The 22,856-nt window shown below is 44.7% G+C and overlaps 1 protein-coding gene across 3 annotated transcripts in view; it reads left to right on the top strand.

Moving 5' to 3' along the window:
- Nucleotides 1-22,856, top strand: part of LOC142292855 (GRAM domain-containing protein 2B-like) — a 182,030-nt gene that overhangs the window by 77,958 nt on the left and 81,216 nt on the right. For 2 of the 3 annotated variants that reach the window (XM_075337797.1, XM_075337795.1), the window contains exon 2: nucleotides 18,760-18,900. In XM_075337797.1, coding sequence (XP_075193912.1) covers nucleotides 18,760-18,900 — 141 coding nt within the window. Of the gene's footprint in view, nucleotides 1-6,858; nucleotides 7,071-18,759; nucleotides 18,901-22,856 lie in introns of those variants that run through there. The other variant, XM_075337796.1, reaches the window with a different exon arrangement.

The following is a 22,856-nucleotide window of genomic DNA, read 5'->3' as shown; positions in this document are numbered from 1 at the left end:
GATTACACAAAGAAAAGCTTTATGAATTTGAAATGGTAGGTGGTGTGAAGACATAACATGATGCCAACTTGTCACATTTTGATTTAAGACAATCTGTGAAATTAAATAAAAAGCAGAAGAGAAAAACAGCTGTTTTGCTACGAAATTGGATGGGATATGACAGGCTGCTAGAAAGTAATCTAGAATTGCAATCTGTTTTATGGACTTTTAAAATACTTCTGAAATAATACATTTTAATCTCAAATAATTTATAAAGTGTGAAAAAAAACTTGACTTGGTACTCGCATTATGTGATAGTCTTTAGCTGAGATTGATGTGGTGAGAGCGGTGTGAGAATTACCGTACATACGTTTATTCTCTGTTTATGATTATTGCAAAGGACATTTTGTAATTCATACATTTCATAGGAATCACATTTTCATGTGATATTGATATTATTTCATGTGGAAATTAAACTATGAGGTGGAAAAAAACTATATAATTTTGTAAAAATAAGAATCATATTACATAAAAAAAATGGGCATATGACCTTTTCCATGTAGGATATATGGAAGTCCTGAAGACAAGCTGCACTGGACAGTTCCTCTATTAGATAAGGACACCGCGCCACCGTGTTTTTCATGAACACCTAAATTGTTCAAAGTCCTTATCTAAAGTGCATTAAATGTCCATAATAAAATAATTTTATTCTGTCACGCACTAACTGGCGAGTGTCCGACATAGCGTGACAGATGTGCACGGCCAATGACTGTCCGGTGTATGGCAAAATACACGAGTTTCAATGGGGATGGTAGAGGAGAGGAGGACTCTGATGGTTGGGAGCAGGGGATGCGGCACCTCCTGACGCTACCCTGTGTTTGGGCCCCAAGCTCCCTTAACGTCCCTATATGAGTCCTTCTCTTTGTCGCCTTTACATGCCTAGTCTCTTACTGCCCGTCCACTCACCCTGTATAGTGACAAGGCCGGTGACTACACTAGACTGTCATCTCTACAGTTTCAACACATGGGAATGGGGACAGACAAGGGGACATAGACAAAAGGATATACCAACAATCTCCAGCCACCAAGGGTGTATATGACACGGCACCAAAGATTAGTACCACAAAAGCTCCAGCAATGGATCACCAGCAGCACCTAGAGAGCGTCCTCCCTCTAAGGTGGTCAGAAACAGAATTTATTCCGTTACCGGCATCAGGTGATGGATCATGTGTCTAGGAGATGGGCGTGGTCAAAAAAGAGCGACACCTGAGGTGAACTAACCAGGAGCTGCTGGCAAGGAAATTGACATTAAGGCCATGTGCCCACAGAAGAAAGTAACGGCGGATATTGCCGCGGAAAACCCGCGGGTTTTCTAGATTTTCCAGATAACTTCACAGGTTTACGCGAATACAGACACTCCACATGTTATCCTATAGGAGTTGGGGAGTGCTGTATCAATGCTGCGGTATTTGCGGCTGCAGAAGATGCAGCGTATTTCCCACAGCCGCACGTAACTGCATGTCCATAATTCATGCGGAATTACCTGCGGAATTCCTGCTCCTCCACTATGAAGATACAGGGTGCGAATTCCGCACGAAATCCGCACTGTTTTTGCAGGTTCACCGCAACACTCTGCAGATATACTGCAGCAATGGATAGTTGTGGATTCTGGGAGTTGCTGCGTGAACCTGCGGAAATACCTGCAGAAAAGTCTGCAGGTACGATCTTACGTGGGCACAAGGTCTTACCCTCATTGCACCAACAGAAAACAAATACATTCAAATTCCAGAGTCTCACAAGGCAAGGTGAGACTCAAGTCCAGAACCTGTCACAAGTCTCCTAATGATGGGAGACCGTCATTACAATTTCCTATGCTATTTTATATATTAAAGTGTAGTAGCTACAAGTTATGTTGCCTTTGAAGTAATCCAGACTAGAATACACCAGTGTTGGGGGGAAAAAAGGCATTAACATTATTCTGTGTAATGGCTCCTAAGATGGGATGCTCGAGGCCTGATTGGCTACATAGCAGTTGACTAGCGGTTGTTTACTGGCCTGTCTAGACAAGCTAATGACTCTTCTATTGTTTAAGGGATTTCCCACAAACAAAATTCATTTTAACAAATAGATCTTGGAATAATAATGGATGTGTTTAAAAAACATGTGTGTGCTGAGATAATTTTATATATTTGTCCCTGTGAAAATGGCCGTGTCTGACCGTACAGGGACTTGATCTGATCAAACACATCTCCTGGGCTGATGAGAAAGCAAAAAAAGTATACAAACATTACAGCATGGGATCACAGATTATTCTTTATTTGAGGTAAAAAATTTTTTAAAAAGAGACAGGGAAATGTTTTACCTCACATTAAAAATCAGCTATGATCCCTTGCTGTACTGTCGGTCTACTTTTTTGCATCCTCCCCAGCTCAGAAGATGTGGTGTGATCAGACAATGCAGCAGCACATCTCCTGTTTACATGCTATGTGCTGATGATGACAATTCTTTTTTTTAGCTTGCTTAACTTCCTCTGGATTGCCTTTATTATAATCGTATGGGCGGTTCATATTCTTCTATGCAGGGCCATTCTAAGGGTACCTTCACACTTGCGTTGTTGTCCTGCAGTTGCAATCCGCCGTTTTGGAAAACAGTGGAATCCATTAATGGATTCCGCTGCTTCCCATAGACTTGTATGGACGACGGATTGTGAGTGATGGACTTGCGTTGCTTCTGCTGGCCGATGCTGCGTTGCTTCCGCTGGGCGGAAGGAACACAGCATGTAACGTTAAATGCTTGCGTTAAAATGATTCCGTTACATCCGTCAATAGTTATAATGGATCCCTATGGTAGCGAATTCCGTTGCAAAGTGCTTTACAACGGAATACGCTACTGGATTCCGCTAATTTCTACTGAGCATGCCCAGAATGAAAAAAATGAGAAAAAACCCCCCAAAAAACGGAGTTGACGCATTCCGTTAGACGGACGCCTAACGGACGCAAAACGGATCCGTTATTTAACAGGAATCTGCTAACGGATTCCTGTGAAATAACGGACCTGTTGCATCCGTTGACAACACAAAAATAACGGATGCGTCAAAACGACGTAGCAACGGACCCAGCGGATTCAACCCAACGCAAGTGTGAAACTAGCCTAAAATGTAACTACATAGTATAGTAGCTGCACAAAATCGTGCAGCTGCAGGAGAAGTGAGACAGTTGTCAGACACAACTGAGCTCCGCATAAAGAAGGCAGAGATGGTTTATTACTCTCTCTGCCTTCCCAATTGCTGTGTATATAAATTAGGAAGCAATGACGGTGCTTCCTCCGAACCCAGTGATCATGATCGCTAGGTGTAGAGACCCAGTCAGCTGTGATATGCAGTCAGGTTACTGAATTTCCCCAGTAACTGGGCTAATATACCAGCCCCAGTTACAAGGGAAATCCGATTAAAAAAGTATTTAAAGATCGTCTCTCCGCACAAAGTCTTTTATAACCTTATGGGGGGCCACATTATGTTAAATAATTAAAAAATAAATCCCTGCCTCTGACAAAAAACCCAAAAAACGTGTCTGATATATAAACTAATCTGTTACTGAAGGGGGTACAAGTTTTAAAATGTATTTTGTATTTTAGAGGTCCTTTGTACTCATAAGAAAAAGTAAAAAAAATGTGGAAAACAGACATGCATTTCATTTACTTCCCCACCGATATCAGGGGAAAAAAAGTTTGAAAATGTCAGAACAAGCCCTACGTTTTGTGAAAAAGAGATGAAAAATTGGTTTGAATATTTGAATAATAAAAAAAAAGTACACCACTTTAGGCCTCTGCCACACTTACGTGACAAAACGTACAAGTTAAAGGGGTGGTTTGTTCCCCGTGTGCAGTTTTTGTGGCACGTACGTGTTCTCCGTGTGTTATACGTAATAACACACGGAGAACGGGTAGTCCCGCCTTACCTGTTTCTTCCGGAGCTGTCTGTGGTGCTGAATGTCAGTGTCCGCCCCAGGCCACGCCCCGCTGACGCTGCGTCCGGCCCCCAGTGAAGGAGAAGCGCTGTTCAAATTCACTGGGGGATGGATGCAGGGGACAGCCGCGGCAGAGACTGCAGGACTCGTGGAGGTGAGTTTGTGTTTTTTTTACCTCCGGCGCGTGTCACACGGGCCCACATCAACACTACATCCGTGTGGTACGTGTGCGGGCCGTATGACACCCGTGCTGCCAGAGCAACATGGACATGTCAGCGTTTTGTAACACACGGAGACACGTAAGTACGGAACGGACACACGTTCCGTTCCTAAATACTTACGTGTCTTCTAACCATTGGGATTACCTAGGACCCCGTGTGCACGTGTCTCCGGTACGTGTAAAAAATGGCAAACACGTACCGCGGCACGGATGTGTGTCGCAGGCCTTAAACTGCTAGTATGAAAAAAACCTGAAAATGTGCCCGATCAGGACCAATGGATACATAATTTGGTCTTCAATTAGTTAAGTCATAGCACCTGATGCATGAGCGTTGTGTATAAAGTGTAAATTCCGTATTTTATATTTATGAAGGCCTCACCCAATACAAAGCATTGCATGGCTTGATGGATTTGGTAAGTGTGACTACTTTTTGAAGGGGTTTGGAGGTGTCCGGGTAAAACTTGGAACTAGTATTTGCACTCTTCACTGATTTTTCCTGTAGTACCCAGCAGGGTTGCCAACTTTATTTTTTACTTTTTTTGGAGACACTATCAAAAAATCATGGACAGATTATAAGCAGTGATGGGCGAGCATTGCTATGCTCAGGTGCTCAGTACTCAGTAAGAGCAGTTGGATGCTCAGATGGGCGTGACTCAAGCAACCAACTATAATGGAAATCAATGGGGGAACTTGAGCATTTTTGGGGAAAAATTTACAGAAAAATGCTCAAATTCCCCATTGACTTCCATTATACTTGGGTACTTGAGCCATGCCCATTCGAGCATCCAACTGCTTGTTATAAGAATTGAGCACCTGAACATCATAGTTCTTACTAATAGAGATAGGCGAACTCATGGAAGTTCGATTCGGTGGGTTTAGGTGGACTTTAGATAAAGTTTGGTTTGGGACCCGGACTGGACCTGAACCTCAGTGGAAGTCACTGATTGAGCAGTTCGGGTCTCCGCGCAGATGCAGCCAGGCATAAACAGATCAATTCCTGGGGCAGGTCGGCAGGATTTTTCAATTTTATTTCTTATGGTTGCACATGACAAATGATCATGCTGTTGTTACTCCCAGAGCAAGCCATTATAACTCTGCCAGCAGCTTGCACTGGGCTGAGCACCGCGATGCTTGTGTGTGTGGTTTGCATACATAAACCACCCGAACTCTGGGTTTTTTTTTTTTTAAAGTCTGTGTTTGATACGAACACCGAACCTCAAGTTCGCTCATCTCTGGTTACAAGTACAGAGCTCCTGAGCATGGTAGTGCTCGCTCATCACTACTCGTTATGAGTGCAGAGCACCTGAGCATGATGGTGCTCGCTCATCACTACTCGTTATGACTGCAGAGCACCTGTGCATGGTAGTGCTCACTCATCATTACTCGTTATGACTGCAGAGCACCTGTGCATGGTAGTGCTCGCTCATCACTACTCGTTATGAGTGCAGAGCACCTGAACATGGTAGTGCTCACTCATCATTACTCGTTATGACTGCAGAGCACCTGTGCATGGTAGTGCTCGCTCATCACTACTCGTTATGAGTGCAGAGCACCTGTGCATGGTAGTGCTCGCTCATCACTACTCGTTTCGAGTACAGAGCATTCGTGCATGGTAGTGCTCGCTCATCATTAGTTATAAATGATACATGTCTATAGCCCATAATTCTAATATTAAAGGGGTGCTTCACTACTCTGGAATAGTTTCCACATCCCGTTAAAACTGATAGGGAACGCTTTTTCTAAATAGGTTGTTCAGCCAATTCTGCCTCTGAGCGGCACTATTGTGGTCTGCTCATCCCCATGAAGTGACCTACGAGCTCTGTGACCTCTGGCATCCGGTGATGTCACGTCAACTTCCAGTTTACCCAATATCACCGAGGCGGGCCCCATTCTTCCTGCATGACTAGGCTGTTGGAGGCATTTCACGGTTCGTCAAAGCCCAGCATGTCGCGCATTCTCTCCTTCGCTGCAGAGTGCCGCAAGCAGGAGTGATGCTGGTGTGTGACGAGTGGTGAAACTCTGCTCACAGCCCAGTCACTCAGGGAGAATAGGGCCCACTTCGGTGATGTTCGGTCAACTGGAAGTTGACGTGACTTCACCGCATCTCAGAGGTCACGGTGCCTAGGGTGGGGGTGGTCACTTCATAGGGATGAGTGGACCACAATAGTGCCGCCCAGCCTTCCCTATCAGTTTTACCAGAGATGTGGCCACTATTGAAGAGTAATGAACCACCCCTTTAAGCCACCAGCTGCCTTCACTGTAAAATGCAAAATGATAGTTACAGTCAAGACAATGTGTACAAATTTATTCAGCTTCAAAAGAATCAGGAACATCCTTTTTTTCTTCCAGACAGGGTAAAAAGTGCCTTATGTTTAGTAGCAATCCTGGAATTTCTGGCCTGCCCAGACACCAGGCGCCCCCATTCCCTCCTGCTCTCTCTGCTAGTTGGTGGGGTCGTTTGCACTGTAGTGTAACTACTCTCCCCTCAGAAAATTGGGCGGGAATACTAAAGTCACCATCATCACCTAGAACTCCTTTCACTTTTTCGCTGGCATTTTAATCATTGCCTCCAGAAAGCAGTCATATGACATTCCAGCTGGTACAGTGCACACCCACAATAAAGCAGGGCCTGGCCGCATGCCATCCATCCTCCCCGGCTTCCTGTACTGTGTGTACTGTACATGGACTGCCTCTATGGCGTCAGTGTGGTGTGTGAAGGCGGGACTGTCGGTATGAGCTGAGGGGGATGGACGCCAGAACAGAAGCGTCCAGTGTGGCAATATGACGGGCTCCTGTGCTTGCCCACAGACTTGGTGAAGTTATCACGTCTGGTTATCCATTGTCGCTGTGCCAAGCATGAAGCTGATCGGCAGAGCTGGTCGGGAGGCTGCCACGTTGCCTATCAGGTGAGGGAGGGTCTGCGGGCACAGCACGTCCTGTGCCATGTTACTACAGCCCTATTATCTGCTGCCACCTGTTCCTAGGTGCCAGGGCTATAGCTTGTATGTGCCATCTGCTCTGACTTCAGGAAATGCTAGATAGCCAAAGTGCCCTATTACCAGACTAGTCATGAGACTCCATCTACCTGTGGCTGCCACTTGCATTGTTTGCCAGCCTATACCTGAATAAGAGGTGTAATAATATTATTATTATTATTAATAAGAGACCCCCTATGTTTGGTTCCAGACCCCGCACCCTGACAGAACAGACATTTACATATATTTGGGGTCTGTTCTTGGCAAAAATGGATATCACGGAGGCCAATGTTATTAAATGGCGCTGCTCATATGAATAAGTTTTATTTCCCCAAATAATTATTGAAAAAAGAATTACAAAAAATAATCAGATTTCATCTGCCTCAATTGGATCTTTGCATTTTTTTTTTACCATAAGAAACTGTATTGGTCTTGTAACTTTTTAATAATTGCTGATATATATATATATAGATTTTACATCTATAAACGATCTGTTTTGTTATAATATAGATATATATATCTATATTATATGTATGTATGTATGTATGTATGTATGTATGTATGTATATATATATATATATATATATATATATATATATATTTTGTGTGTGTGTGTGTATGTGTATATATATATATATATGTGTGTATATAATATATATATATATATATATATACACATACACATACTATATATATATATATATAATGTATATGTGTAATATATATTTTTTTTTTTTTCTTTTCAAAATACTTTTCGATGGGCATATAATGTGGATGTGTGCCGTCTGAGAAAATGAGACCGCACACTAATCAATGTAAATCAATAGGGCTGATCGGATGGATTTTATTAAACACGCAGTGTCCGTGTGGAAATAATGGCAGCATTCACTATTCATCCAATTTGTTGAATGAACGGGTGAGACCCTAATAGTATGATGCTTTTCTAGCGTGGTGAAGTTGTATATATATTGTTGTTTCACATTCAATGTTCCTATAACCAATGACTTTTAGGAATCTGAAACGCGTAAGGAGGTAGTTATGGGGTTTCCATTCTTCATGTGTTTTATCATGATGAGAATCTATAAAGTTGTGCCAGATTGCAACTTTTTTTGGTATGGATGACCATACAGGTGAAAATCATCCAAGTTTTTGGGATAAAAATCAGACAGTTTTTCATATACTCGTCTGATCCCGGCGTCGGTGATCTACTTTCCATCACAGCCAATTAAAAGCGAAGACCAGCATGTTAAATCTCATTACAGGGGATACAATTCTAGCATAATTACTGTATATTCCACAGAAAAGGAAAAAAGAGTGGCACTCACCAGTTACTATATATACACTAATTACTGTATATACATCCAAGGAATGCATTGGATTTACAATGAAACTACAGCTTTTCGTTCTACTCCCAGAAAAAACCCACAATGGGACTTACATGGAAAGTTCAATACATTTAGTCTATATATACGTAATAGGGAAACAAAAACTATGCAAATTTTTTTTCCTCTCAATCATATTGCCACATGGGTATAAAAGCAAGTTGCCAGCTATATAGCCTGTACTTTACTAACATTTGTGAAAGAATGGGTCACCTTAGAGAGCTTACTAAATGTGAGTGTGGTCCTGTAAGGCCACGTGGACCTGTTGCGAATTTGATGAGGTTTTTTTTTTTACATCAGTATTTTATTTGTAGCCAAAACCAGGAGTGGAACAATCAAAGGAAAAGTATAATAGAAACACATCACCACATCCATGTATTTTTTTTTCCCCCACTCCTGGTTTTGGCCTACAAATACTCAGGTACAAAAAACCTCACCAAATACTCGATGAGTGCCCTTGGCCTAATAGGATGTCGCTGTTGTAAAAAGTCCCCTCCTAAAGTGTTAGGTGTTATAGAAAAGTGGGTAGAGTGGCTCATCAAGTCGTGCGGCATACAGTAAATGAAGGTAGACAACGCTGTGCCAACTCTGCAACTGCAGAATCCAGACTTCTGCTGTCATTAACACCAGCACAAAAACTGTGCTAGGAGCTTCATTGCATGGACTGCCATAGCCGAGCAGCTGCATGCAATGCATATGTTACCAGGCACAATGCCAGGCGTCCCGTGGAGTGGTGCAAAGCATGTCACCACAGCTTTCTTTGTAACGAACCAGAACACTGACTATGGATGAGGGCCAGGCTCCTAATCTATGTCTTACCTTGCAATTCCCGTTCTCGATAAGGCCCGTTTCATACATCCAGCATTTTGCCGGATTCGGCACACATGCAGACATTCATTTACAGTGGAAGCGCAACACCATGCGGACAAATCCGGTTGTGCATGAAGCACACAGCCGCATGGTGTTGCGCTTCCACTGTAAATGAATGTCTGCATGCGTGCCGGATCCAGCATCCGGCGAAATGCCAGATGTATGAAACTGGCCTTAATTGTCAAAAACTTCAACACACATTTCAAAATCTTGTAGAATGCCCGTTCATAAGAGTGGAAGCTTTTTAAAATTGAATTTGGGGACAAACTATATACTGAAGGGGTTGTCCAGACAAAAAGAAAAGTTCTGGAAAAAATATCAAACTAAGTGGTGACCTTCTGGATTCAGCATGGACATTGTGGCGTGTGCTGACACCGCAAGAGGAGATTTCACCGTTCTGCTCGGGTGCACCATACTAGTAGTAATGAGCCAGCTGTTGTGAATGTCAGTTATGCTTTTGCTGCTGTGAGGCTCCCTCTTGTGGCCAGGAATGGTTTGGTCAGAGACCAGGTGTGTTGAGCAATGGGCTTTCCTTTTCTAACTCTGTCTATTTAAACCCTGGTCTGATAGCAGGCTATGCCGGAGGCAGTTGTTTTTTTTACACCAGCCTGCTCCATACCACATCTACCCCAGATAAGTGCTTGGTTCTTTATTTGTTGTTTGGTTCTTTTTGCTCTTATCTGAGTTTGTCATTTGCTGTGGTTGTTTTCAGTTTATTTGCATGCAGGGATCTTCCCTCTCAGTTGCTTAGCTGGGAAGCTCCCTGCAGCTATGTTTGGAGTATTGCTCCTATTAGTCCATGTGTTTGTTGCTTCTTGAATTTGTAATGATTCCTGCTTTCTGTTCATTGGTATGACAAGAGCGCCTGGTATAGGACGGAGTTCAGATCTAGTGATCTGAGGGCTTTTTGTACTATCAGGTTTTTGGATTTTTGCAGGGTTTTTCTCTGGCCACCATCAGTCCCTTTCCTGTCCTGTCCTATTTAGTCAGTAGGGCCTCACCTTTTTCTAATCCTATCATCTGTCTGTGTATTGGGTTTTCCTATATCACCGCAGTCTTTGAATGTGGGGGGCTTTCTATTCTTTATCTATTTTCTGAGGCAGAGAGTTATTCATCTTTCCTACCTTTAGGATAGTTAGTTCTCCGGCTGGGTTTGCGGTGCACAGGATGTTAGTTCACCCCTCGGCTACTTCTAGTTGTGATGGTTAGTAAGGGGATGGCGGCCAGATTAGTTGCCAATGCTCTTGTCACCTTTTACCAATGATTTTTGGTGGTCTTCCATGGTTCCGGATCATAACAGCCAGCATTACCATGCTCGGGTGCTCTGTACTTCTAACGAGCATTTGGACTCTCGGACAGGCTCAAGTGTAATGGAAGTCAATGGAGAACTCAAACATTTTTCTGGAAGTTCTTCCAAAAAAAATGCTCAAGTTTTTTTTTTTTTTTTTTATAGACTTCCATTATACTTGGTAAACGAGTCGAGCCCTTCTGAGCGTTTGGCTGCTCATTACAAGTACCGAACATGGTAAAGCTCGCTCATCGCTGCTTGTTACAATTATCGAGCACCCGAGCATGGTAGTGCTCTATCATCACTACTCATTATGAGTACCGAGAATGCTAATGCTCGCTCATTACTACTCGTTGTGAGTACCAAGCACCCGAGAATGCTAATGCTTGCTCATTACTACTTGTTGTGAGTACCAAGCACCTGAGCATGGTAGTGCTCGCTCATCACTTCTCAATGCGAGTACCGAGCATGGAAGTGCTCGCCGATCACTACCCATTGCGAGTACCATGCACGGCAGTGCTCGCTCATCACTACCCGTTGCGATTATTGAGCACAGTAGTGTTCCACCAGCTAAAGGATTGCTGTAGTTTGATCAGTGATTGCTCAGGAAAACATCTGACGTAGGCTACTCAAGTCACCTAATCGGAATGTATATGTTAGCATTTGTTTAGCATATACAATATATACCATTTTTGATCTGGAAGCTAGAATGTCTCATAAATAGTTGCATTGAACTCAAGTGATCCTTTTAATATGTATATTGCTACACAACATGCAGCTTCAGTCCTAGTACCGCCCTTACAATCTATCAGTATGCAGCATAATTATAGTGTCACACACCATGCAGACTGTTTTACACAAATGTCACCAGAGCTAGTTCTGTAAAAGCAGATTACTAAATATTATGACCTTAACTAGGTCTATCTACATTAAACCAATCACCAGGATTTTTGTATATAACCTAAAGGCAGTGCTAGGGCAAGTTCACACAGCGCGTTTTTCGCGGCGCTTTTGCGCGTTTTTCGGGTGCGTTTTTGCCCAGAAAACTGCATGACTTTGCTTTCCCCAGCAAAGTCTATGAGTTTTCATTTTTGCTGTCTGCACACAGCGTTTTTTTTTTCAGCTGCGTTTTTGTGGTGACCACAAAAACGCAGCATGTCAATTATTCCCGCGTTTTTCATCCATTGAGTGCAATGGGATGTTGAAAGACGCAATGAGAAACGCAAATTGTTATTATAGCTGCATTTTGGTGCGTTTCTAAGACCAAAAACGCAGCTATAAACGCAGGAGGTGGGTAGTAAAGTGACATGTACAGGAAGGGGATTCCTTCTGTCAGTAAACACAGAAGCGTGAATCCTCCCTGTACCGTCATCGCCGCTTCCACCTCCAGTCCTGTGCATGTCCGCTCCCGTGCAGCGTCATGTCTGGGCGGGAGGTGGAGGCAGCTGTGAAAACAAAAGTGAACAGCAGAAAAAAAAAGTCATACCTGTCTGCAGACTCCCGGTGCCATGTCCGCTCCCAGCTCCTCTCACGGTATCGCCGCTCCGGCTGTGTGCAGTCTCCCCGGGTACGTATGCCTGCAGGACCTGGCGATGGATCACCTGATGCAGTCAACTGACGCATCAGCTGATCGTAAGTCTCAGGGTGACGCGGGCGCCAGGCCGGTTTAACCTATCAGCGGATGCCGTCAGGAGACTTCATCCCTGATTACCGGCAGCTCCTGGAGCGATCGGACGGGATCAGACTCGCTCCAGGAGCTGCCGGTAATCAGCACATAAGTGAGTATTTTTTTTGTTGCACTGATGCATCAGCTGATTGTATAAAAGCCGGTTATACAATCAGCTGCTGTGTCATGTGATTGACATCCTGGATCCTGACACATCATCTGATCGCTTTGCCTTCCAGCAAACCGATCAGATGATATTGGCTCCGGATTGGACGGCGCGGGACCCTTGGCCCAGGATTACTGCGGAGGGGGACTCTTTATTTCAATAAAGATGGAGTCACTAATTGTGTTGTGTTTTATTTCTAATAAAAATATTGTTCTGTTTTTTGTTTTTTTTTTATCTTTACTAGAAATTCATGGTGGCCATACCTAATATTGGCGTGACACGATGAATTTCGGGCTTAGGGCCAGCTGATAATACACAGCTAGCCCTAACCCCATTATTACCCAGCGAGCCACCGTCACCAGGGCAGCTGGAAGAGTTGGATACAGCGCCAGAAGATAGCGCTTCTATGAAAGCGCCATTTTCTGGGGTGGCTGCGGACTGCAATTCGCAGCGGGGGTGCCCAGAAAGCATGGGCACCCTGCACTGTGGATTCCAAACCCCCAGCTGCCTAGTTGTACCTGGCTGGACTCAAAAATTAGGCGAAGCTCACGTCATTTTTTTTTTTATTATTTCATGAAATTCATGAAATAATTAAAAAAAAAAAAGGGCTTATCTATATTTTTGGTTCCCAGCCGGGTACAAATAGGCAGCTGGGGGTTGGGGGCAGCCCGTACCTGCCTGCTGTACCCGGCTAGCATACAAAAATATGGCGAAGCCCACGTCATTTTTTTTGTTTGGGGAAAGGGGGGGGGGGCAAAGAAATCCTGCATACAGTCCTGGAAGGAGGATGCTGAGCCTTGTAGTTCGACAGCTGCTGTCTGCTCTCCTGCATACACTATTGGATGGAGTATGCTGAGCCTTGTAGTTCTGCAGCTGTCTGCTCTCCTCCATACACTAGTGGAGAATGAAGAACATATTGAAGAAGGAAATGACATCAGACTTTTTTTTTTTTGTTCACTGATAAAAAACGCGTAAAGACGCAGTGAGCAAAAACGCAGCAAAACGCACCAAATCGCGGCAAAAATGAGCACGTTTTTGCCGCGTTTTTTTTTTACGCGGGTGCGTTCTTGTGCGTTTTTTGCAGCAAAAAATGCACAAACGCAGCGTCAAAAAAACGCAGCGTGTGAACCTAGCCCTATACTGGCGCTATCAGGCTGATTCTCTACATACCATTAGTGGTCAGCTCAGATGTTTAGGCTTTCAAATCCAACATGGTGAAGTTTAAAAATTCGGTAGCTGCTTGAGTGGCAGCTGCAATGGAGCAGATAATATATGGGTGGGTATTCATATGGATTCCCGCTCCCCTGCCTGTTGTTCCTCCCTCTCTCTTCTAATTTTACTATTCAATAATTTCTTCACTAAGATGGTGTTGGAGTTTGGGCCTGCGCATAGCTCTTATTTCTAGTGCCATTTTGTGACGATCGTTTTACCTCCTGCTATTCTATTTTGTGGCTGAGAAGGCGGCGCATGCGCCCTCGCATCTTCTGCTCTTGTTGTGACAGCGGGAGTGCGTGCACGGTCACAACTGAAAGTGGAGACCACCCCCTGAAACAGCTGATTGGATGACGTGACAGACCGGAGGAACAAGCCGACAGCAGTGTGCCAGCGACATTGGCACTGGATCACACGGCACGGGGTCAGGTGAGGTAAGTTCACAATGGACTCACCTAATCCAGTGACGTCAGTGCCGCTGTACTGGCACGGTGTCTTCTTCTGCAGCTAATCGTGTCCTCCGATCAGCTGTTCTCCACTTCTGTTGTGACCGCGCGCGCTCCCGCGGTCACAACGAGAGCAGAAGATGCGAGGGCGCATGTGCCGCTCTCTCAGCCGCAAGAATAGCAGGGGGTAACATGATCTTCACAAAGATGGCACCGGAGATAAGCGCTAAGGACAAGCACCAACTCTGACACCATCTTAGTGAAGGAATTACTGAATAGTAAAATTAGCATAGAGAACAGAGAAGGAGCAACAACAGGCAGGGGAGCGGGAATCCATATGAATATTCCCACAGATATTATCTGCTCCATTGCAGCTGCCACTCAAGAAGCTGCCGATTTTTAAACTTCACTTTCTTGGATTTGAAAACCTAAACATCTGAGCTGACCACTACAGGTATGTAGATAATCAGCCTGATAGTGCCAGTATATCACTGGCTTTAGGTTATATACAAAAATCCTGGTGATTGGTTCCCTCTAATGCTATTCATGTTTTTATAACAAACCTCGCTGTCCCTATGCTAATTAGGGCATTGACTAATCGAAGGGGTGTTAGTTCCCCAGACTAGTTGGCTGTCTTTACATGTTATCATGTCCCTGTGGGTGTGATAACCTGATTTCCTCGAGCCGGATTCACCACCAGCTCCTGGAAATCTCGCACGGCTCATTTTGGCAGCATCAGTATGCCTCAGAAGTAGGGTGGATATGCTTCCCGGTGCACTAAACGAACTGCTCATTACCGGACGTTCGGAAGACGGCTCACTTACACGTCTTCTGAACTCTCGGTCATACGCAGTGCTTTGAATGAAGCCGGCTAGAGTACACCTTGCTTCAAAGCGCACTGTCTTTGCCGAAATGAGCCGTGTGCATGTACCAGATTTTCAGGAGCTAGCGATGACACCAGCTCAAAGAAATCATGTTATCATACCCACAGGGGCGTAATAACATGTAAAGTGTGTCAACTAGTCTGGGGAACACTCCTTCGACTAGGACAGCGAGGTTTATAAGGCTTTGGGGGGGTTTAAAGTGTTATACAGGGCTGGTTAAGCGGGGAATTTAGGCATACGGGCATCAATGCTGCTGGGTGGGAGGGCATAGGGCATCTGACAGGTTCCCTTTTAAAGAAAACCTCAAATGCTGATTAACACTAGAAGTCCCAAGAATTTCAAGTTCCATAGGGTTCCAATGGTAGAAATGTTAAATGACCCCTCTCTGGGACTTCTAGTGTTAAACAAGAACCACAGATCAGATTCCTTCACCAAAGGTGTCAATTTAATCAGTATAACGACATCAATATGGCCGTACCTTTCCTTTTATATTACTAAATCCTGCTGACTGGTTCTCTTTATAGGGAATCGATTACCTTTCTCAGTTAATAATATGGGCATACAGGTTGTATACAGCTGAAATTGGTCATACCTGTATGCCTCCTGGATGATGGCTTGTTCAGTAAAAATAATCTTTTATATCTTTTGATCTTCCAGGCTATGGGGTGTGCACTGCCCAGAATATAAGACTGCCTCCGGTTTTCATTATGCACGATTCGTCCTCCTGTTCTCTTCCTTAGGCTGGAGTCACACGTGCGTATAAAAAAATCGGTCCCATTCCCCTCCCGAAAAATTGGGCTAGTGGTATCTATGTGGTAGTCTGTGTGTCATGCAAGGGCTATGTGAGTGGGTGATTTTTTTTTTTTTTTTTTTTTAAATTTTAAAAATTTTTTTTCTTTTGTTATTTAAAATCACATTCCACTCGCTCTGTTTTTCTTGCCATATGTCCTTAGCCTAAGGGCTCATGTCCACTTGCGTACCGCTTCCGATGCGAGAGCATCAGAAGCAATATGCTAATGCCCCTCTGCTGCATGCGTCAGCCGAGGGTCATGCAACTGTGATGTGATCTTGCGATTGCCTCACATGTGCAGAGAAGATGGAGGGAACACTTTCTCCCATCTCCTCCGCTGTCTGTCTATAACATGCGAGTGCAGTGCGATGTTGGGGGTGTGTGTGAGCCGAGACAGTGCAAAACGCAGCATGCTGCAATTGCACCAAGAGAATCATTCGAGACGAGAAAAAAAAAATAGCAAAAGGACACTGCACCATAGATTAACTCTGGTGTGAGTGCAATACAATTTTTTTTTTTTTTTTAAATCGACTCATGAAAATCGCAAGTGGACATGAGCCCTCAGATAGAAAAAGGGAGGAAAAATCTTTTACAATGAAGACTAGAGGCAGTCTTTTCTTCTGAGCAGTGCACACCCCATAGCCTGGAAGATGAAAGCTGTAAAATATGATTTTTACAGAACAAGCCATCATCCAGGAGGCATACAGGTATGACTAATTATAACTGTATACAACTGTATGTCCATATTAAATAGCTCAAAATGGTGACAGATTCCCTTTAAGTGCTGTAATGTCATCACTTTTTTTTTTTTTTTTTTTTTCTTCTCTGTTAGGGTTTGTGCGCACACTGCAGAAAATTTCTGCAGCTTCTGGCCAAAAAACGTAACAAAAACATGCATGTTTTTTGTGCCATTCCTTTTTTTTTTTTTTTTTTTTTTTGTTTAGTGTAGTCAATGGTTGGAAGGGCAAAAAAAAACAGCAGAACAAAAATGCACAAAGAATTCATATAATGCTTCTTTTTTCTGCACCCAAAACTGCAAGGAACAAAAGAAGCAACATGCGCACAGCCTTTCTGAATTATCTTAGACTTTTGCTTGGAGAAGGAGAGACATGCAGTTGGGGCAACAAAGTGAAGCAAAAAACGCAGTGTGCGCTCAAAGCCTTATTGAGAAGCAAATATTGACTTTAGAGATGAGCAAAAATTCTTTGAACTACCCTGATCTGGCGTCAGTCTAATCTGTGGCTGCTGGTCCTGGGCAGTGTTCACTTCTGCTCTGGCAATCCTTTGCCCTGGATTCTGGGCACATGTGCCACTTAGTAGGCCACTCAATCTACAACGTGTCCTTGCGGGGACCTTTTAAGTGGCGGCAATGCCCAGAGAACTGTCAACATGACCACTGTTTTGGTACGGCTGTCATGTGGAACTGTATTGGACAACAAACCAGGGTTGTTGAAATCATTGTGCTAATCTCTGACTTACCCATGTAAATGAAGTTTGCTGTAAAGCTGGGTTCACACACAACAACGACGTCGCTGTTACGTCACCATTTCCTGTGACGTAACAGCGACCTTAGATGATCGCTAGTAAGCTGTCAAACATGTAATTTTAAGCAGCAACGGAGCAGCGATCATAGCGACCTCGACGGTCGTTGTGCGGTGTCACACGCGTCGCTTTGCGACGACTCAGACCTTGATAGAGGCGTGGTGTTTACCCCTAGACATGTTTTGCGTTGCCTCTTTTCACGCCCCTCTATTCCGATTGGTGATCACTACAGCAGCGCCTGATTAGGTGACCGTGCCAAACAAAGGAACACGCAGTAGTGCTTTTATTCATTCTATTTCATTTCATTCAGATCCACAAAGAACGACACACTAGCGACACCAGATAGAGAATCTACTACGTAGAACAAAGAATGGAACTTAAAGAATGAAATCACTGTAACGCCTTCGGCAAGGTACCCAATCGGAACGCTGTTGTAACCACCAATAGGAGTCATAGGGGCGTTGCAAAATACACCGCAAAAACACGCCCTTGTCTTACGTCACTGCCTTCAGCGTTGTCGCAACCGTCGCTGCTGTGGTGTCAAACACAAGGATGCTGAGCTTATCATTATGGCGCAGCGGGATAGCAGCGATCAAAAAATGACCTTGAACATACAGGAGCGAGCAGCGATTTCGCAGCAGGGGTCTGATCGTTGTTATGTGTCACACACAGCGACATCGCTATTGAGGTCGTTGCTACGTCACAGAAAATGGCGACTTAGCAGCGATGTCGTCGTCGCTGTGTGTGACACCACCTTAATTAACTCTTTGAGAAGACCTTCTTTCAAGACATTTTAGATGCTCATTTCAAATAAGTAGCACTGTAATAGGAATATCTTTTACTGTGCCTGATGCTCATAAGACTATACTGTATATACTTTGTTCTTTTGGAATATGATAATATAATGGATACATTGGCTATTATATTTATTGATTGATATGATTAACTATGAGCACACAAATTTACAAAGTCTGGAGACACTGCAGGCCATGATGCCATGATTAGGCCACGCATGCTGTTTACAGTAGCACGAACAACATGTGGCCTACGTTAACATGTCTTGTGATACTTTGGAGAAATTGCCAAATCACTGGTTCCACCACCTCATTGATAAGGTGATACCCTTGATACTGAATTAATAAAAAATGTTTTGACATTTTTTGTTTCCACTTTTTTAACACTTACATATCATTATCATGTCTATCCATCCTATGATTTCCATAACGCCACGATTTTTCCTTCTCCATGTTGAAATTTAAATTTTGAGACTTTCAAGTGTATATATATATATATATTTTTTTTTCTTTTTTTCATCTTTCTCACTATGTTTTTTGCTTTAATTTCTTCATATTAATTTCTTCATATTCTGTTTAGTATTTCTCCAGATTCTTCATTGGGCACTGTGAAAATAAAGAAGAGCAAAAAACGTCTTGCAGATGTTAAGTCATTCAGCCTTGAAGAACCTCTCCTAGGGGATGTTGGGGAGAGAGCGGAGAGAGTTGGAGGCTTGACCAGGTGAGGTGTGAGCATTTACAAATAATAAGAAATGTAAAATAAATAATATCAATCTACATTCACCAGTAGCGCTTTAGACTACAGACTGCTGTGGAACGCATTGGGGACCTGCGGTATCAGCGAAGCCTGAAGTCAAAGGGTAAGGCTATGTCCGCACGTTGCTTTTTACCTGCTTTTTACCTGCTTTTTTGCTGCTTTTTCAACTGCAGCGTTTAGGGTATGTGCACACGTTGCTTTTTTTTCCGCGCGGAAAAAAACGCACCCTCTGGCAGAGGGGAGAATAGTAAATGCTTTTTGAGAAACAACGCATCGAAAACGCATGCGTTTTTCATGCGTTTTTCATGCGTTTTTCATGCGTTTTTTTAGGTGCGTTTTTTAAGACTTGTCAGTGTTAATAAAGTTGGTTGAACACAGACTTTTGGAAAAAAAAACCTGTGATGTCATTTACTTCCCCACATTCTGTTTGGATAAATGGGAGGGCTTGGAATGGAAGGAGCACCATTTGAATTTTGGAAAAGTTGAAATAAACTTCGCGCACTATGTCACATTAGCAGGGCCCCTTAGGTACCTATACGTCAGAAAACCCCCACAAGTGACCCCATTTTGGAATCTGCACCCATCAAGGATTTTATTCAGGAGTATATTAAGCATTTTGAATCCACAGCTACTTCACCCAAAATGTTGCTGTAGCAACAATATTCTCACTTTTAGGCCCGTTTCACACGTCAGTGAAAAACACTGACGTTTTTCACTGGCGTGAAAAACACGCACATGTACCTCCGTGTGCCGTGAATCACGGCACACATGGGTTGTCTAAGTGCAATACGGGCTCCGTTCTCCGTGGCCCGTGATTGCACTTAGAGATTAACTCACCTGTGCCCGCTCCCGCTCTCCATGGTGCTGATCGCTCCCGCGGTGCAGCATCCGGCCGGCCTTGACCCCCGCAGCAGCTGCTTCCAGGTCGGCTGTGTCGCACATCATGAATATGCGCGACAATAATGAGCCGGCTCAGAAGCAGCAAGCTGCACGGGCTGCAGAGGACATCGCTGGACGCCGGGTGAGTTAAAATGATTTTTATTTTAAAAGCACGTTTTTTTCTGGCACGTGTTTCACGGACCACACCACTGCGTGGTCCGTGGAACATCAGTGATGCCAGAAAAAAATGGACATGTCTCCGTGCGGCAATCACGCACACGCGGGTACGCCGCACAGAGACACGTGCAGTGAAAAATCACTGATGTGTGAGCAGACCCATTCATTAGAATGGGTCTGCGTATGTCAGTGATCCTGGTACGTTTAAAAAAAAAGCACAAACGTACCAGAATCACTGACGTGTGAAAGGGGTCTAAGGCTATGTGGCCATGATCCAGCGACACGGCGTCTAGTACACAGTGTCAGCCTTCCTGCAGCTGCCCATGCCCACGATTTGGGTTCAGGCTGCTGTGGAGCTCTATGCTACCTGCAGAGAACACACATCTACGCAGCATAAATTGACATGCTGAGGCTCGGGAAGCTGCGCCACCGGTCGGTTTATGCTGCGGAGAAGAGAAGCACAGTGGGCATGAGATTTCTAAAAATCCTTCCACTGTGCTTCTACTGCACAACGCAGCGTCATGGACGCAGGGAAAACACTCTGCGCCCAAAACGCTGCAAACCCCGATTGTGGGCATCCAGCCTAAAAAGCGTCAATGGAGGTCAAATATATATACAACGTCCCACCCCCCCCCTGCATATTCTAAGCTGGCACCTTTAGTACCTTTCATGTGGCACTAAAGGGTGCCTAGCCTACTTTTTATCACAAAAACAAAAAAAAAATGGCATGGGGTCCCCCCTATTTTTGATAGCCAGTCAGGGTAAAGCAGACAGCTATAGCCTGCAAACCACAGCTGGCAGCTTCATCTTGTCTGGTGATCTATTTGGAGGGCTCCCCAGGTTTTTTTTTTTATTTATAAATAAAAATAATAAAAAAAAAACAACATGGGGTCCCCCCAAATTAGATCACCAGCCAAGGTGAAGCTGACAGCTGAGGTCTGGTATTCTCAGGGTGGGAAGAGCCATGGTTATTGGACTCTTCCCAGCCTAAAAATAGCAGGCCACAGCCGCCCCAGAAGTGGCGCATCCATTAGATGCGCCAATCCTGGCGCTTCGCCCCAACTCATCCCGCGCCCTGGTGCGTTGGCTAACGGGGTAATAAATGGGGTTGATACCAGATGTGTAATGTCACCTGGCATCAAGCCCAGCAATTAGTGATGTCACGGCGTCTATCAGACACCCGACATAACTAATTGACCGTAAACAAAAGCAAAAAAAGACAACAAAAAATTTTTTATTAGAAAAAACACTCCCCAAAACATTCCCTTGTTCTCCAATTTAATAAAAAAAATGGGTCCGCAGAAATCCATTTGGACGTCCCACGTCGCCTCTGGACCTTCTAGAACATGGGGGCACGTTCAGGGAACGTACCCCCCATTTTCTAGGAGGGCAGACCCTCCATTTGAGGAGAGTGGGTGTAAAAATCTGCACCCACTCTCCCCGGGTCACAGCTGCAGACTGCCGAGCAGCCAGCACAGCTCACACTGAACACTGTGCTGGCTGTCAGCTGCTCTGCACATGTGACCGGCCAGCGTGCACTGTGAAGGAGGAGGGGGCCGCGGGGGATCAGCGCTGCAACCGGACAGGTATGTATGACACCGGGGGGAATTGGGGTGAACGGGCAGGGCCTGGGGAACAGTTTTCTGTCGCATGTGTTATTGCACATGCGACAGAAATCATAGGAGCAGGGCGGCCGGTGCGCTACTGTGCGCGCGGCCATGTTGGATTTTCGGGAGGGGGGGGTCGGGGGTCGGGGCGGGCACTTTGGTGACACCGGGGGCTTTGCCAGGAAGTGAGGTCAACAGGAAACCTCTTGACCTCACTTCCAGGTAAATGCCTGCGTTCTGCATGCCGACAAAGGCCGCGGACCGCAACAAAAAAGCAGGTCCATGCGGTGTAGCTGCGTTCTGACCCCACATCATTGATTTCAATGGGGGAGAGAACGCAGCCACAACGCACAAAAGAAGTGACATGCTGCTTTTCTTTCCGCACCGATTTTTGGCATCCAAAACGCTGCGGAAAGAAACGCAGCGTGTGCACTGATTTTTCAGCTTTCCCATACACTTTGCTGGGAAAGCTGAACGCATGCAATTTGCCACTGAAACGCTGCGGTTCAAAACGCAGCGTTTCCGCGGTAAAAAACGCAGCGTGTGCACACAGCCTCAATGCCAAAATGGTTGTGTTCTTCTTTTCAAGCAAAGTCTATGGGAATTTGGGTTTCTTGTCCGCACTTTGCAGTTCAAACTGCAGCCTTTTTGTTGCAGAACTTTGGTCAAAAACTCAGCTTTGCAGTGCAAAACCCAAATGGCAAAAACAACTGACATGTCATTTGGGTTTTGCACTGCAAAGCTGAGTTTTTGACCAAAGTTCTGCAACAAAAAGGCTGCAGTTTGAACTGCATAGTGCGGACAAGAAACCCAAATTCCCATAGACTTTGCTTGAAAAGCAGAACACAACTATTTCTTTGTCGCTCCTAATTGGGAGACCCAGACAATTGGGTGTATAGCTACTGCCTCCGGAGGCCACACAAAGCATTACACTTAAAAGTGTAAGGCCCCTCCCCTTCTGCCTATACACCCCCCGTGGGATCACGGGTTCCTCAGTTTTTCAAGCTTTGTGCGAAGGAGGTCAGACATCCACGCATAGCTCCACTGTTTTAGTCAGCAGCAGCTGCTGACTATGTCGGTTGGAAGAAAAGAGAGCCCATACTTGGGCCCCCAGCATGCTCCCTTCTCACCCCACTTTGTGTCGGCGGTGTTTGTTAAGGTTGAGGTACCCATTGCGGGTACAGAGGCTGGAGCCCACATGCTGCATCCTTCCCCATCCCCCTTTGGGCTCTGGGTGAAGTGGGATTTACCGGTCTC

The sequence above is a fragment of the Anomaloglossus baeobatrachus genome, chromosome 1, assembly GCF_048569485.1.
Source record: "Anomaloglossus baeobatrachus isolate aAnoBae1 chromosome 1, aAnoBae1.hap1, whole genome shotgun sequence".
Taxonomy (NCBI): Eukaryota; Metazoa; Chordata; class Amphibia; order Anura; family Aromobatidae; genus Anomaloglossus; species Anomaloglossus baeobatrachus.
The sequence above is the reverse complement of the archived record's forward strand: the minus strand, read 5'-3'. Positions and strand labels throughout refer to the sequence as shown.